The 17,816-nt window shown below is 40.6% G+C and overlaps 1 protein-coding gene across 1 annotated transcript in view; it reads right to left on the reverse strand.

Annotated features, from left to right (window-relative positions):
- Positions 1-1,241: 1,241 nt before the first annotated feature.
- Positions 1,242-17,816, reverse strand: part of GYG1 (glycogenin 1) — a 41,220-nt gene continuing 24,645 nt past the window's right edge. Inside the window, exons 5-7 of the mRNA XM_020980927.2 lie at positions 13,734-13,860; positions 4,516-4,735; positions 1,242-1,612 (exon numbers count right to left, since the gene is read on the reverse strand). Of these exons, the coding sequence (XP_020836586.1) occupies positions 1,439-1,612; positions 4,516-4,735; positions 13,734-13,860 (521 nt within the window). The 3' untranslated portion in view covers positions 1,242-1,438. The remainder of the gene's footprint in view (positions 1,613-4,515; positions 4,736-13,733; positions 13,861-17,816) is intronic.

Raw genomic sequence — 17,816 nt, forward strand, 5'->3', positions numbered from 1 at the left:
TGTTATATTCCATATAATGGTGCTAAATGAATGATCATAGTTTGAATATTTGAGCTTCTAATTGTCAGGATGCCCAGTGGTTGAGCTGGTATCTTTTAAATTTTCAAAGAGTTCGTAACACAGAGTTTAATCAAAAGGTCAGGGTAGATTATCACATTACCAGGTCTTATCACACTGTCAAAGGAGGACACTCTAGTCATCACAAGTGTTTGGCTTTGTTTTTTCTGCAGGTGTTTGCAAAGGAGTTATGTCTTCTGGAACTTTCCCAACCTTACTTTGCTCTTCAAAATGATTTTCTCTCTCTCTGTACATACACATGCATACATACATATATACATATATATATATATATATATATATATATATATATATATATATAAAACACACACATATATATACACACACACACACATACACACATATGTATTATACACACACATCTATATGTATACATATATACATATACATACAGTCACATCACAACACGCTAAGGAGCTGTGCTGGATTTCAGTGGTGTGGATACTTTCTCCTCTCCACTAACAAGATTGTAGTCTCTCAACACCTTACAGTGGATGGACTTTGGGACTTGCTGTAGCCATAAAAGAGCTGATCCCATTTTAAGCTACTTAGTATGTGAAAGAAAAAAAAAAGATTATGAGAATTCCCAGTACAAGTCAGGCAAATTTTCCTCAAGGAAACTAGTTTAGAACCAAGATAGACAAGCAAAAATTCACTGTTAAGTGTTTATTTTTTGGACATAGTGCCACTGGAGGTAAGCATTCAGAAAACTCACTCTCATCTCCCAAACGTATAGAACTGCCTTCCAGTACGCTACCTTACTGTACAAAGAAAACTGGTAAAAAAAAAATCTTCAATTTCTTAAAGAGAGATAAAAAGGGTGTCGCCATTTGTGGTAGCAGTTATTCAATTTGTAACTCAATTTGACAGTGTTACATTGCTTTTCCATAAAAGAAGAATTGGGACCACTAGGGCAGTCTCTGATCAATCCTGAAATATCTATCTACCACGGCAAAGACAGTGAGGCAAATAGCATCATTCCCACTTATCTCCATGAAGATAAAGGGGAGCTGACAGGAGCCCAGCTCTTCAAGTTTCAGGAGCTGAGGCCAATAGCTTAATGGCTTCATTCCCTCTCATCAGATTTATTGGTAATTGGCATTAAATAGAAAATTTCTTAAATTTTCTCTGAATGATCGGGCAAAGAGTCACTTAACAATTAATTGACCAGAAAATGAGCTTTTTACTTCTTGACTTTTGTCCAGTTTTCACCTTTAGTAGTATAAACCTTCAAATGTGGAACTTTCATCAAAGCCGCTAGCAACTGTAACAACCATACTCAACACTCTTTCTAGATGCTAAATTATCTGGAAACAGTCCTGTGTAGCCGATGTTTGCACAGAGAAAATGGAGGTGTTTTCTACTGAAGGTAAGTGTCCAATTTCCTCTTGATATTGTCAAAGGAATCTGCTCCCATGTAATCAGCCTGGCCTTGCTCCCACCGCTCCTTGCGTTCATTTGAGGATACAAATGGTTGAGGTGGAGGGCTGAGGTCCCCAATGGACATATGTGAGATTGCATTTGTGACTTCCTCCTAGAAGAAGAAACAGAATCAAGGCCTCTGTGACAGCTGGAAATTACTATTAAAAAAAAAGTCTCTAAAAAATGCAGTAAATGGAAGGGAAGAGAAGCTGGGATGAACTGTCATGCAAAGAAACAAAACAAAACAGAACCAAAAAAAACCCAGAAAGAAAATGTAAAAATAAATCAGGAAACAACATTTAAAAGGTCATATGATTTTCCTAGCAAAATGAACACTGTTCTTGGTGAAAACATCAGAAAGGCACAGGTATTAGGGTTAGGTTTAAGGTCTGCATACCTTTCTACAGAAGCCACAAGAGAAAGCCAGAGTATAGGCCAAACCCGAAAGCTGCAAATAGTTCATCAGAGAGGGTAAGATGGATAAGGGAAAGCATGTCTCATTCTAAGCTCTTTATCCGCATGGGCTTGGAAAGATGGAGAGCTCACAGGACCCCAAGACACAACAGAGCTGACCCACAAAGGAAAGCTATATGAGTTTGGGAGCCAAACTTTACTAAACTCATGGAAGAAAGAGAAGCCCCTCAATTTGTATCAGTTCAGTCTGCTTAATCTCAAAGTGCCCTAGTTCCCCATCTTTAGCTCACTGTGGGGTCCAGAGTTCCTAGAAGGTTCTGTGTAAATTACAGGGCAAACCTATTTCTTATTTTATGAAACCCAGTCTCTCCAGCAGGTATCAGCCAGGCTCTTGCTTCCAGTTTACCAGATTAAAAATGTACAGCTAACAGGAACTTCAGAGATCATCTGGTCCAATCCTCCCATTAGAGAGGTGGGATCTAGAGAAGTCACAAGGTGACAGAGCTGGCGTTTGGACCCAAGTTCCCCAACTCTTCATCATGGCCTTTTTTTTTCTTTTAAACTATATCGTACTTGTTTGGAGATACTGCATGTCCCTCTTTTAATTTATTTTAAAATACTTTCATTGTGAAGTGAAAACGTACTAGCAACCTTAAGATGGAAAAAAGGAAGGCTGGCTGAGTGACATGCAGTTTCTGTTCTTTCCTTTAGCATGAGAGAACCATTTCACTACAGTAATCATCACCAACCCCCCAAATTTCATTTTGGCTTATACAACTCAGCTGTCTTTGATCCTTGGGGACATATGTCCTAGCACCATTTTATTACAGCTGAGACGCAGAGGCTCATGGATATAGAGTCAGAGGACCAGCTGCCACCCCTGAATTCACCCTCTCTCACACATGCTCTCTTATCCCTTTCTCTTATTAATTATTTCTTAATGGAGGGTGAGTTAGTGAGATCCTAGGCCTCTTGTAATCCCTGGTTGAAGCTCTCCCTTCCGTGACTCTTATCTTTGTTCTGCCTTCAAAGCCCTTCCTAACAACTTTTCCTGGTTGTAAGGATGGCTAGACCTTCTGCCTGCAAGGCCACAGAGCTGTCATTGTTTCTTCTTTAAGGCTGACACTTATTAACAACAACAATAATAAAGTTGGACCCAGGCTGAATTCTTTGGCAGTAAGAGTCCGTTTCTAGAAGTGCATAATCACTGAATGAATGTCAAGGCTGGAAGGAAATCTAGAGGTTATCTATCCTAATCTTTCCACTTAACAGATTAAAAAACCGAGGCCTGGAGAGGGTAGCTGAAAACTCTTTTCTTCAAACCCTCACAAAGGCAGCCAAAAGTTTTGCCTATAACTTTTCTAACTGTAGGTGGGGAACAGGAGAAATGGCCAGAAGGAAGGCAAGCATCAGAAGATACGGATGCTGGATGGCATGATCATCTGGGGCTGATCAGCTGACCATATTTCCCTCCATCACCCCTGCTCTTCCTTACACTTCCTCACTCATCTCACACTTCACTCCATCTTCATCCTGAATTTCCTAAGGGAGGAATCTTAAAGGGAACTTAACATCGCCTATGTCAGAGGAGGAGCTGAGTATAGGGTCGTACTCTTACTTCTCTCTAAGCAGATTCCTTTTGATAGCTCTTGCCTCATGGTTGGACAACATTGTGGCCACCAAAATACCGAGGGGACTTTTGCCATGTTATTTTCATGCGGCAACTTCACTGCAAACATCTCAGCCTCTTATGCAGATGGAAAATTATTAACCAAAGAATGCTTGGATATTTGTGATTTCTAAAACATGCAAAGGGTTAGAGCACTTATTTGACATACAGCCTGTGTCATTTATCACTTGACATCAGCAACATCACTTGAGACCTCTTAATAAAGCATTGGTCATTATAAAATTATTGGTTTTTATTATTGTGTATTTCTTCCACCCTGGTTTGTGTTTTCTGCTCTAGCTGTACCTGCTTTTCCAACCCACTTCTACTCAAGGATTCAATAAGCCCCCACCGAGGATGGCTTCAATTTTCCTTCCATCAAAACATGTCCCGTCCCTCTCCTCTTTCTGCTAGAGATGCTCCACCTCTATTAAGGCTTTCCAGATGAACCCTAGCTGGCCCCAGTTGCTTCAGAATCTTCCTGGCAATGCCCTTATGCTGTGCCCAGCTGGATTTGATGAGATGTACTCACTTCTCTTGAATAAAACATTCTATATGTTCTGCCATACAGAGCAGGGTCTATATTAGTACATTTCCCAGTCTTTTTGAGCTTACATATACTTGTTCTATCTTCCTTGTTATGCTGGTACATCTTTGAATGCAGAGGCCAGGCATACTTTCTTAATTTCCTCTGCATTACCCAGCAGTTCCCTGAGTACAGATGTAATACTCCATAGTCTCAATAAGCAAATGGGCCAACTATGACTCTCCTTACTGTAAATGTTATTCATTTTTGGCTTCAATTCTTAGATACTAAGTTGATGGCTTTAATTAGATTAGCTGCTTTTCCTTTTCACCCCCTCTCCCCTCCCACCTTCAAACCAGGTCAGAAGCTGCATCATGTCACTCAAGAAAGAGAAAACAAACCCTACCGCGTTAAAGGCTGTGAAGGTGTCTTTAACAACTCCAAACTGCTGGAGTAAAGGCAGAATGTTGGTGGTGAAGATGTCCCACCACATAGTGAGGAACTGGGGGTCAATCACAGTGGGGTCATGAGTGTCGCTCCTGACGCTTTTTGTTTTGGGGTCGTAGGTATAGTTCCATGGTTTGATGCGTCCCAGGAAATGCACGACTTTTGCATTTGCCCCAAACCTGACAAGTGAACAGACACACTAGAAGTCATCATTCCCAGGGCTGACTGGAAAACTGCTGTATTTACTGTCTTTTCGGCTGCAATAGAAGTTCTGCTGTGGTGGCCAACAAAGACAGTGACTTTGGGACAGGATGCAATGAAAATATCTTTTTTCTACCCCTGGGAAAATAGGTTTGTCATCTACTGGTCCTATTTTTTCGGAAGTGAGATCACCATTGGGTTGGGGTAATCAGATCCCAGAGCAAGTGGAATTCTGAAGGGGACCTTTGGAAGAAAAGCAAAGGTATATAGGTAGGCTTGTACCTGATAACATGTGGGAGACAGTAAAGTCACAACAGTCTGACTGTTCAATTGTCTACCCTTTCCCCCTGCCCCTGCTATCATCAACTCTTACCACTGCCTAGCAGGGGCTGCCTCTCCCTGATGGAAAACACCTGCCTGAGACAGAAAGAAGCAAAAAACCAGGGAAAGAAACCAATGGCTTCTGGTCTAGAAGTGGTGGCCAAAATCCTGAACCTAGCTCATCATACAACTCATTTGAAACAGGTATTAGCTCTGAGCGTGAAGTCAGGAAGACCTGACTTCAATTCCAGCCTCAGACACTTCCTTAGCTATGTTACTCAGGGAAAGTTTATTCACCTTCATCTGCCTCACTTTCCTCAACTGTAAAATGCGGATAATAATAGCACCTACCTCCTGGGGTTGTTAACAAGGATTAAAAAATGAGATAACAAAAACTTTTTTTTTATGAGATAACATTTGTAAAGTTGTTTGCAAACCTTAAGGCACTATATAAATGATAGCTAGCTATGGTGGTGGTGGTAGTAGTAATAGCATTAATAGTGCTAGTGGTGGTAGTAGTAGTAATAGCAGTAGTAGTAGTAGTGGTGGTATGACCCAATGGAGGAGTACTTATGTATTTTGGTGGTGGTAGTAGTAGTAGTAGTAGTAATAGTAGCAGTAACTCAAACTCAACAATAGATATGTAATAAAGGGGCTGGATGAGAAATGTTGCATCACCCTGCTCTGTAAGATATTTCTGCAGAAAAACAGTATTTCTGTAATCCAGACATGAAATTATTTTGCATTTCTCAACTCAAACCCATGTGGTTTATTTGAAAGCGTTTTGCATCTTGCTTTTTGGTGAGATCTTCCTGGTTGATGTAGGAGGATTTTTAGAAGAGGCACTGACCAACTCCTATTTCTTCAGAGTGGAAAATGAATCCTATTTGGCCCAATGAACCTATTAGCACCTACTGTCCCACCATGACTGCCCATGTGGTCTTATTCATTTCAATTTGAACTCATGTAACTGGGAGGGTGCAAGGGAGAGGGAAGGCCTTAATTCTACTTCTGTCTAAGGTGGGCGTGTGTAAAACCCACAGGGAAGAACATTTTGGCTTGTTATTTTAAAGACCTGTTTACTTTCTCATAGTTTACGAATAGTAAAACCCCTTAAAGCATCTAAAAAGAAGCTAAGCAGGGCAAGGGAAAAAAAAAATCAAAACCCTGAGTCTCTTCTTGGCAAAAATGCTCCTCAAGGAGAGGCAAGTGCCCAGAGGGAAAGGGGAGGGTGTTCTTGCTAACTGTAATAATAATAAACAATCCTGACAAGCACTGTGAGGCAGATAACCTCACAACAACCCTGTTGTTTCTAACCCCGACCCTGACAAAGCCTGCATGCTTCCCCTTTCCTCTCCGTCTCTTAGAATCCCTCGCTTCCTTCAAAGGTAAGTTTAAGTGCCTCTCCCTGTCAGAAACTATCTGGATCCCACCATGTTTCTAGTGTCCTCTGGGTTCTTCCACCCCTAAAATATACACCCTCTTCACATGTGTTTTGTATGTATTTACCTATGTTTATATTATTTGTCCCCAAGAGAATGGAGGCTCCTTGAGGACAGGGACTGTTTAGTTTTTGTCCTTGTATACCCCGTGTCTAGCATAGAATAGATGCTTTCTAAACGCTTGTTGAACATTTATAAATCCCCGCTTTATAAATGAGAAAACAGAGGTTCATGGAATGAAGTCATTATACTTAAGAGGGTTGATGAGGCAAATTCTGGTGCTTGTAGGAGAAAGAAAAACGTGTGTACAGTGATGGTGGTGGTGACAGTGGTGGTGATGGTGATGGTGGTAGGCCAGGGCCTTGGCCAAGAGCTACATACAGTTCACATCGTACAGATCTCCTATTCATCTGCTGTAATCTTAAAATGATCAGGGAATAAGACACATAAGAGCTAAAATTCCAACAAAATGTATATTCCTTGCTTAAAAACCAAACACACTCAGAGCTATAAATCTAATAAATAAACTCAACAAGATTTTTTTTTCATTTACAACGTACCCACTAACCTACAAAACATGATAATCTATCATTTATGAGTACCGTGTGCCAGGCAAGCATGGAAGGAAGCATTTGTTAAGCCCCTACTATGTACCAGGGACGTGCTTTACAAATATCTCATTTGATCGTTGAGACTACCCTGGGAGGTAGGCGCCAGTATTAGCCTCATTTTACAGTTGAGGAAACAGAGGAAGAGGTTAAATAACTTGCCCAGGGTTACACAGCTAGTTAAATGTCTGAAGCCAAATTTGAACTCGGTTTTTCCCGACTCTGGGTGCAGAGCACTGTCCACTGAGATACTCAGCTGCCTTTGCAATATATTTTTCTCTGCCCTCGAGAAACTTACATTCTAACTCCACAATCAGACACTGGAAGAATCTGTATTGCTCGGGTAAAAGCAAAAACCTTTATTTCATAGTTAGCTAAGGCCAGAAGAATGGGAGAAACATTGACGTCAAGAGATAAGAAAATTTAAGTGACCTCAGTTTAGAAACAAGGTTAGCAAGGAAGGTTACTGACTCATCAAAGGATTTATGAGACTCAATATCTGGGGGGGGGGGAGCAGTTGGGCAGACATCACAATAGCGTTTCAATTACCGGTGGCCATCCCTTCTGACTCAGTGTTAAGGATTTGTCTCAGCTTGCATGTATTTCTTAAAATAAATGTTCTAATTTTAAACCAAATGGAATCTCAAGAGAAACATCCAGATCACAAGACAGAGCTTGAGTGGGAGCCAGTTACAATCCTGCTTAGCTTAGCTGTCCCGAGTAATCCTTGAGCAACCTGTAGTCACTCAAAGATCAGATAGAATTTAATGGATGACTCTCCTAGTTAACAAACTGAGAAGATGGGAGTTGGATTTTAAACCCAGGACTTGTCGGAACTGAAAATTAATAAGGTAAACTGGAGACAAGAGAAAGGATTTCCATGGGAATCCAGCTAATGATGGTCCTGGGGACAACTCATTCCCTCTGAGCTTTGCCTTCCATGTCCACCAGTATACAGAGCAGAGGGAATATACTTGCACCTAGGGTCAGGCTGACCTAATATCTGTCCCTGATAGCCAAAGCTAAGGAGAAGACATCAGGACTTCAGACATCCTGGGTATCAGAGGAGCTATCTAAGTGATGGACATTCAATCATTGCTTGGTTCTTCCTCAAACACACAGTCCTTGATGGTTGTTTAAGTGGCCATGCAAAGGAAACCCTACTGAGGCTGTTAGATTCTCCATGGCCTCAGAGCTGTAGGGGCAAGGGCTCCAGAGGGAGCTAACAAGGGGAAAGCCAGTGTCTTTGATGACAAAGATTTAGGTGCTTTCCCTACATCACAAATTACTTGGTCTTTATTCTAAATATCTTGTTACCTACTTTTCTCTCCCAGGAGAACATAAGCTCTCTGAGGCAGGAATTGTTTTGCTGTTGTCTTTGCATCCCCAACCTTTAGCAAGGTACCTGGTCCATCATGGGTGCTCCATAAATGTGTGTTGAATTGAATGACAGTGTCATAAAGGAGAATAAAGAACAAGGACTAAGCAGGAAGCAGGAAGCAGGCATTTATTATGGTGCCAGGCACCATGCTTTCTAAATATCATCTCATTTGATCATTATAGTCACCCTGGGAGGCAGATGCTATTATTATCCTCATTTTGCAGTGAAGGAAACTGAGGCAGACAGATGTTAAATGATTTGCCCAGGGTCACACAACTAGCAAAGTGTCTCAGTTCTTCTGATTCCAGCCCAACACTAGCAATTCCACTGCCTAGCTGCCAAGAAACAAAGCTAGGTGGCAAGAAGAGTGATATATTAGAATATGAGGACACCATGGGCATGATACACACTGACATGGGTTGAAGTCCCATCTCTGACACTTATTAGCAAAGTGACCATGAACAAGTCATTTAATTGTGTTCAGTCTCTGTTTCCTCATCTGTAAAATAAGGGGGTTTAGATTTAGTACCATAGGATCCACAATCCTTTAATTCTATTATACTACCACTTGAATGCAATATATTTTTTTAAATAGGTCAAATAAGCATTTTAACATATGTGCCAAATTCTATACAAGAAAGGATAACAGATGTGAAAAAACTCTGCAAAGTTAGAAGCACTAATGATATAAACACATGGGCAGAATATTTTCATTGGACCAAGGCTCTGATCAGCCAACATGGTCAAAAGCAAACAATGATTTGGAATTTCCAAAGTATAAACTTTTGGAGAGTGGGGCTCATGTCTTTTTTTTTTTTTTTTATCAATGTTGTCTTAGTGAGGCCACATAAACCATGAAACATTTGGAAGAATTAAAATTAAACTAAAGGGTAACAGAAAGATGCCTGGTATATCTAAGTAGGTTATGGGCAGGCTGCCAGCCATGACTTGCATTAAAGAAATAATGTAGAGGTCACCACTGGGGATGTGTGTGACCAGACAAAGTAGGCTGGAGGCAGAATGAGGATGGAAGGAAGAAGAGATAGTCAATTTGTGGCCCACAAAAGATCTAAAGAAAACAACAAAGGCATTGGGCAGATCTTCTCCAAAGAAGGTATAAAGAAGAAATGCAAGATGAAAATCCCACAGGATGAAAAGACACAGAGAGATAATGATGGAAGGAGTGCTTTGAGTGATGCCCATCTCAATCCCATGTAGGAAACCAGGATTTCAGATCTGGATGAGTAAATTATGTTCCCTCAATGGTAGCTCCCTCTCTGGAAAACTTTTAAGAGATTGTACTAAATTGTGCTAAGTCTCGTACCTGGCAGATTTTAGCAGAATTATGTAGGAGTCTTTACAAGTGATTTGGAACCAGAGAAGCAGAGGCTCCCTTCAAAGCTGTCCTGAAAGTGAACCCTATTCCAAAAAGTCCAAGAGAAGAGATCCAGGGACCAGACAACTATATGGGACATCTGGGACTCAAGATAAGGTGAAATGATTAAATAGATATTGGGAGTTCTTGGGTTACAAGGATACAAGGAGACTTTATATTATTTAATAGTGATGGTCATGGTATTGGGTGAACTCTTCTGTTATAAATCATCAATATTCATTACTTGTTTACTAAATTTGATTTTTAAAAAAATTCTAGTTTTATTTTAATACTATCATACATAGTAGTATGTAATAATTTTAATTAATGGTGATTTTAATGTTATAGCAAACCAGTGATAATTTGATTTTTTTTATGAGTAGTAGAATTTGGTATCATGTTTTAATTCCAGATAAAAAGGTGTTTCAAATGCTAGAGTGAGTCGGAGTGAGTCACTTGCAAATGTGAACCTAAAGTCCTTTTTTTGCACTGTGTGAGGTTTGTATGTGGGAACTGCATTATTATAATATAGGTTGTTTTAAACAGAGATGGTCAGGATGTCCCAAAATATTATTTGGCATTAAACTCTATGCAATAGTAGACTACAACAGGAGTTTTTAACCTTATTTTGTTATAGACCCTAATGGCAGTCTGGCAAGGCCTAATACCAACTGCGGTTTGTGCCAACATTCAATTTGTAACCCAGAGAATCCCCTTACCTTCATGTCCTCCCTGTCTAATTCTCCCAAAGGAAGTGAAACAAATTTATTCTGACTCTTCCACATTCCACATGGTAAAGTCAATGCCAGGTTATTATTTCAGTTAGAAGTTAGTGAAAATAAAAATGTCATTTTTTTCCCTCATCCAAATTCACTGACTCCCTGAAATCTGTTCAAGAAGTTTGGTGCAGTTTGTGAACCCCTGGGTTAAGAACTTTGGATCTAGAGAAATGGATGCATGATTTGCATTTTATCTTGAACTCAGAAGGGTGACAAAGTACTAGCATGTTGGTGTTCATGCACCCTAGCCAAGGTTTGAAAATAAGGACTCCCTCATTCCCCCTTGTGTTACTACTCAATAGAAACTTTAAGGTCTTCCTGGAACGTATGCAACCTAAATGACCAAAAAGTAAATATCAAGGAGCCATGGAAAATGGAATTTCCTGGTGACAAAAGTATATTTAAGGGTGATTTCCAGCATGCTGTCATGCATATTTGCACCTTAAGCTCTGTCTAGCTTGCCTATGCCTGATCCCCCTGGCTCTCTGTACAACAGAGTTCAGGCTGTACTTATAAGGCCATTTTCTCTCATAACCTGGCATTGACTTTACCATGTGGAATGTGGAAGAGTCAGAATAACTTTGTTTCACTTCCTTTGGGAGAATTAGACAGGGAGGACATGAAGGTAAGGGGATTCTCTGGGTTACAAATAAATGATACTTTGATGGAATGAAGGGAGTAACTCAGCAGACTGCCAGTTTTTTTTTTCCCCCTGAACCACAGAAAAGCCTGTTACAAGAGTCAAGAAGCCCTGGGGATTTTTACAGTGTATCTATGGCATTTTCCTTGTTTTCACGGAGGTCAGAAAAAGTCTACTGATATATTCCTATCTACCAGTGAATTATACCTATTCATTGAAAGAACATTTCTTGCTATTCTATGTGAGTGATCAGAAGTGATGTGGCACAATGGAATGAGCACAGGCTGAAGAGTCAGAAGACCTGAGTTCAAATGCTAGCTTTGCCACTTACTATTTGTGTGACGTTGGGCAAATCACTTCACTTACTTTCTCTGGGACTATATTCCTGGTCATAGATCTGAAGCTGGAAGGGAACCTCAGAACTCATCCACTCCAATCTCCTTGTCTTCCAGTAAATGGAACTGATCTGCCCATGATATCTCACAGGTAGTAAGCATCCGAGATGGGATTTGAACAGTGTGCGGGCTCTTCTGAGCAGTGAGACTAAGTGGTCTCTGAGAATCCTTCCGGCTCCAGATGTATGATCCGCTGATATGTATAAGATCAAGTGACTGACTGTATGGCAGTATGAAAAGAACTTCAGAGATAAACACAGATAAAAGGGATAAGGGACCCAGTTGCCTGGATTCACGGAAGTACTATAAGGACAGGACAATGTAGAAATAAAGTCAGCCCATGATTAAAAGGACTAAGTCCAGGCAAAGATGGTCTGAACTTTAAAAGCCAGGGGCTGGAGGGATTTGGGATACACATTTCTCCTAGCAAATCATGCCCCTTACATATATACATTGGCTGTTCCTGTTTAGCTGACCAAATTACCTATGTGCAGAAAGGACAATCATGATTTTGAGCTAGAAAGAACCTCAATAGCTGTGCGACCCTGGGCAAGTCACTTAACCCCAACTGCCTCACCAAAAAAGTAAAAAATAAAAATAGAAAAAACTCAAAAGTCATGTAGTCCACTCTCTCATTCTCTGGGTGAGGAAAATGAGCCCCAGAGAAGAAGCTGCTTGTATAGAGTTAAAATGCTAATGAAGACTGGAACAAAGTTAGCTTTGAGGCCCAGATATCTTTTTACCCATAAGACCACAGGGAAGGAGTGATCCAAAGTCCATAATCTTTATCTGAGGCATGCTGACAAAGCCTTCAAGATGAAACCTTATAACTAGAGATGTAAGGCTGTTTAAGATAAGGCAGAGGGCAAAAGCCATAACAAATAAGGGTGAGGGATGAAACATTTCACACATTTTGTGCTTTAAGAAAGTCAGCGTGCTGACCACTGTGATGTAACACTTATGTCTGTAGCCTAGGAGAAGGTAGGGGAGAGAAAGTCATGCCTCTGCTCAACAGAAGCAGATGTGCTGCCAAAACAAGCCCTTCTCAGTGAAAGCATCGACCCGAGATACCAGATTTGATTAAAAGCCAAAAAGAAGAAAGCTATCATATGCCACTGTTTATGGTATTTGAGGAGCAAGTCTGTTAGAAGCATATATATTTTAGGGTGTTATATGAGTGTGGACAAAGATTATGGCGGGCCTACATTCAAGACAAAAACATCACAGTTCACCCCATTGGTCCAAAACAAGTGGAACAAAGTCTGAGGTACCAGTGATGGGGTCTATGCTCCTAGGGATATAATAATAATAATAAAAGTCATCATCATTTAGAATTTACATAGTGCTTTAAGGCTTACAGAGTGCATTACATATGTTATCTCATTTGAGCTTCACACTAACTCTGTGAGGTAGGTGCTATTATAATCCCCATTTTACAGATGTAGAAACTGAGGTTAGGAGAGGAATCAACTCTGGAACCAAAGCTAAGAATACTGAAGGTTTGGTCACCTCTTTATCTGAAGGAACCTCCTTTGACATATGGTATAAGTGCCTTCTAGTTTTCCTAGAAGCTCTTATAGGAAAGTGGGTCCTTCCCTCATTAGTTTGTATTTTGGGGCTTAAAGATCAATGGACTATTATATTTGCTTATTTAACTAGTCTGTTCCACTGATCTACTTATCTGGTTTTTGTAACTAGTTATAAATAGTTGCAAGGATTACTATTATCTGACATTTCTGGAGATCTGATAATACTGAGCTCCACTTCATTCTTGCTTTTTCTCACTTTCTCAGTGAAGAATCTTTGTGAGAAAGCTCACCTAGGATATTCCCAAAGGAGGGGACCAAGTAGTGGCACCAAAGGTGCAGCTTAACACGAGACCAAATTTGCTCTGGTCTCTGAAACCTCTCTGAGGAGATCCACCCTCACCCCCTTACATTCACTAAGCTTGTACAAACCTAATCCTGACCCTCTCCTGGAGGCCCCACCATCCCCCCCCACGTTGAACAAAAGCTGGAACTTCATTTCTACTTACGCTTTAAATGCTGGGAGGTAGGAGTATATAGAAAGGCTGCTTAGGTTATAAATAAATGGCAGGTGCTTTCTGATATCTGTCGTTGCCCAACTGTTAAAGAAGGTGTTCAGCAAACCCTGGTCCCCACCTGAAAGGGAAAGTAGGAAAGAATGGACATAAATAGATTGAGCTATATTAAGAAAAGTTCTGATCACTCACAGATAGCGCCTAATTTCATTGGGAATTAATCAACTCTTGAGTGGCACTTATTCAAGGCATTTTATGGAATGTCTTCTTCTCTGAATCAGTCCAGGGAGGAAAATAAACAAGCATAGAGAAAGGAAGGTATTAGGATGGCTTTTCCTCTTTGGGGTGCTGCCTACAGTGGATTTATTGACTCACCAACAAACAACCTAGCCCACTAGAATTCCAAATGCTGTAGGCAATCCATTCACTCAGCTTACTGAAATTTTTACCCAGCCAGAAAGAGTTCGTACTAAATCACAAAACAAGTATAAATGAGCCAAGGCTGATCACCAGATACACAGCCTGGGCACATAAATCCACTATGTTTTTTGGCTCTTTCCTCAAGGTAAGTCTGGTTCTTGCTAAGAAAGAGCAGGGAATGTGAACTCTGTCCCTGGAGGGTTTGTTGTTTCATCGAATTATATGGTAAATGGAGAGGAACTCAAAGGTGACCAATTTAATGCCTCCATTTTACAGATGAGGAAACTGAGGTCCTGAGAAGAAAAACAAGACTAACTCAAGGTTATACTGGTAGTAAGTGGAAGAAGAGAGGGGATTTGGAGCCAAGTTTTTTAAATCTCCTAAAGTTTGCAAATTCAAATATAAAAACAAAACAGGAAAAACAACCCTCACTCTCATCTAGACAGACTTTTTCTTGATTGAAAATTACAAAGGAAAGCATGTGGTGCTACGGTATATTTCTCCTCCTTCTAAAGACCAGCCAGCAGCTTGGGCCATGGGGACAGGGAGGCAGCAGTCAGAGCAAGCAGGCTGTATGTGGTCAGTTCTTTCCCTGAAACCTTCCTTTCTAAATAACATACCAGGTTCAATCTGCTCCATCACCACTGCACAGTTGTCCCCATGCTTAATTCTATTAGAAATTTGATTGGGAATCTGGCTTTCAATTTTTTTTTTTTGGCTAGGCCATGGGATTAAGTGACTTGCCCAGAGTCACACAGCTAGCGTCAAGTGTCTGAGGCCAGATTTGAACTCGGATCCTCCTGACTTCAGGGCTGGTGCTCTATCCACTGTGCCACCTAGCTGCTTCTGGTTTTCAATTTGGAATAAAGATCTGGAGATCAGGATTTGGAGTCTACCTTCCCGGGATAACTGTCCCCATCCTCCCAAAGACCTCTAGTCTACTATTAGGATCACAGGATACCCTGAAAACACCAGAGGCATCTGGACAATGTGTTTTTGGATCTAGTGCATGCAGAAAACAGAATATATTATCCCTGTTAAACAGCTAATCCATCTACTGAGTGAGGAGAAAAACCCATTATAACAATTTAGACAAATGGATGAGAATTTCTCATTTGGAGTGTTCAAACCAAAAAGCAAGATAAGCTCTTGAAGGAAGCAAAGAGATAAACCCAAGGCAAGTAGGAGGGGCAGTAGTTAAAAAGAAGGCTAATCTACGTGGGTAGGTGGAGCCATAGAGACAGCTCCTGGTCTGGAGTCAGGAAGACTCATCTTCCTGAGTTCAAATCTGGCCTCAGACACTTAGTATCTGGGTGACCCTGGGTAAGTCATTTCACCCTGTTTGCCTCAGTTTCCTCATCTGTAAAATGATCTGGAGAAGGAAATGGCAAACCACTCCAGGATCTTTGACAAGAAAACCCCAAACGGGGACACAAAGAGCCAGACACGAATGAAATGACTGAACAATGGCAAATCTAATGGAGTCCTACACTTACGACATCTGAGGCAAAAGATTAAAAATCAGTTACTATACTTTTTTTTAGTAGCCCATAACTGGAAACAAAGTAGATGACCATCAACTGGGGGGTGGCTAAACAAATTCTGTACATGAATGTAAAGGAATATTACCACGCCAAAAGAAATGGCAATTACAGAAGCATAGAAAGACACATGGATTGATGGAGAATGAAGTGAGTAGGATCAGGACAACAATCTACATAATGACTACAGTATATATGGAAAGAACTAAAAAGAAAAAAAAAAGCAGATGCAGAACACAGTGATTATAATGTCCAAGCCTGGCCTTGAAGAGGAGATGAGGGAATCCTCCTCCCCTTCCTTTGCAGAGATGGGAGACTAGGCGTACATGACTTCGAACGTTCTCCCTGTTCCTTCCACTTTTTTTATTCTTTGTTACATAAGATAATTTGCTGGGAAGGGTAGGATGATAGGGAAGGAAAGAGACATGCAATGTGTTTCTAAATGAAGGTGAAAAAAAAAAAGAAAATATCAGTAACTTAAAAAAAAACCTGTTAAAATATAAAATACAGTATGGAACAAGAACTCTGAAGTCCCTCCTAATGCGGTGGGTGAAAGATGAAATGAAAAGACTAAGGAAACAAAGATTTGAGCTTCTGAACATACCGGTTTACTAAGCAATGCATGCCAGTGGAATAACAAATTGGGATGAGGCCCCTTCCTCAGCTTAGGGCTGGATCCCCAATACAAGGGGAGATAGGTTTTTATACATTAAAAACAACTAATCAAATACAGCCAATTAATTAAAAGGAAACAAGACAATCAGATTTCTAATTGAATGAGAGATTAGGGACTTTCCAAGTTAGAAAAGGGAGAGCGAACAGGTGCAATTTCCCCTAAATTCAGAAAAACAGGGATCCCATTCCCCCTAAGTGTCTGTAAACAATTAAAAAAAAACATGGAAACAAGAACTGATTACTCAGTTAATTAATTAATTAATTAAAGTAAGGGGCTAGTCTTCAGATATTATATATAGGTTGCTTGAGATGTACAACTATGAGAAAAGTCCTTGCATCAATCTGTGGATTTGATTTGGTTTCTGGTCAACATGACCTGGGTCCTTGTTTAAGGGTCTCTGAGCAGCAGGTAGAGGTGGTCGAGCTTTCCAGCGACCCAGGCCTAGGTTCAAACAATGCAATAAGGTTTTCTCACAATTCCCATAATTGAATAAAGTTTTTTCACAAGACTGAAACTGAATTAGGTCCATAATTGAATAGAACTCATCTAGATTCAGAATTGAATCACAAGATGGAGTCAATGTGGTTCACTCAATTCCCACAACCACTTGCCGTCCTAATCCCCTTAATTTCCTCACTAGGTCCTTTCTTAATTGTATCAAAGAATCATAGAATCTTTGTGTTGGAAGTGACTTTGAAGATCATTTAGTCCAACCCATACCCACACAAAAATCCCCTTAACAACAAAGCTGACAGGTGACCACTCTGCCTTTGATGAAGACTTCAGTAATGGGGACTTCGCTACCTCTCGAGGCAACTCTTTTTACTTTGGGACATTTCAAATTGTTAGGAGCTTTTTTTTCTTGACCTAACACCTCAGTTTGCCTTTCACCACTGGTTGTGTCTTCTGGGACGAAGTAGAAGAAGTCAAGTAAACTTGACAGCCCTTCCTTCAATCATGCCCCTCCTGTTTCCTTCTCTCCAAGCTAAACATCCCCAGTTCCTTCAGCTGACTTTTGCAGGCCATGATCTTGAGTTCCTTAGCCATTGGGCTTATCCTCCTTCCATTCACCAAGATTCCCCCTCAGTAGAATGTGAACAGAGATTGTCTTCCTTTTCTATTTGTTTCACCAGTTTTTTTCATGTAATAAGCAGTTAGTAAATGCTTCATTCATTCATTCATTCATTATGGTAAAGGAATTCTGACATGCATACAATTCCACATGGGTAGGGAATAAAGCAGTGGCTGATCTGAGAGCCAATTTCCTACGAGTAAGTTTAGGGGGAGACAGCAGTCATGTGAACACAAGGACAGGAAAAAACAGAAGCTCAGAGAGACTGGTTCTACTTCCTTCCTTCCCACCAGGTGATGGAAGCTCTAAGAACTGGCAGCCTTTTGACACCCTTAGCACCTCCAGCCCCAAGGGTCCATTCTTTGCTT

Source organism: Phascolarctos cinereus, unplaced genomic scaffold (assembly GCF_003287225.1).
Source record: "Phascolarctos cinereus isolate Bilbo 61053 unplaced genomic scaffold, phaCin_HiC Scaffold_7;HRSCAF=346, whole genome shotgun sequence".
Lineage (NCBI taxonomy): Eukaryota > Metazoa > Chordata > Mammalia > Diprotodontia > Phascolarctidae > Phascolarctos > Phascolarctos cinereus.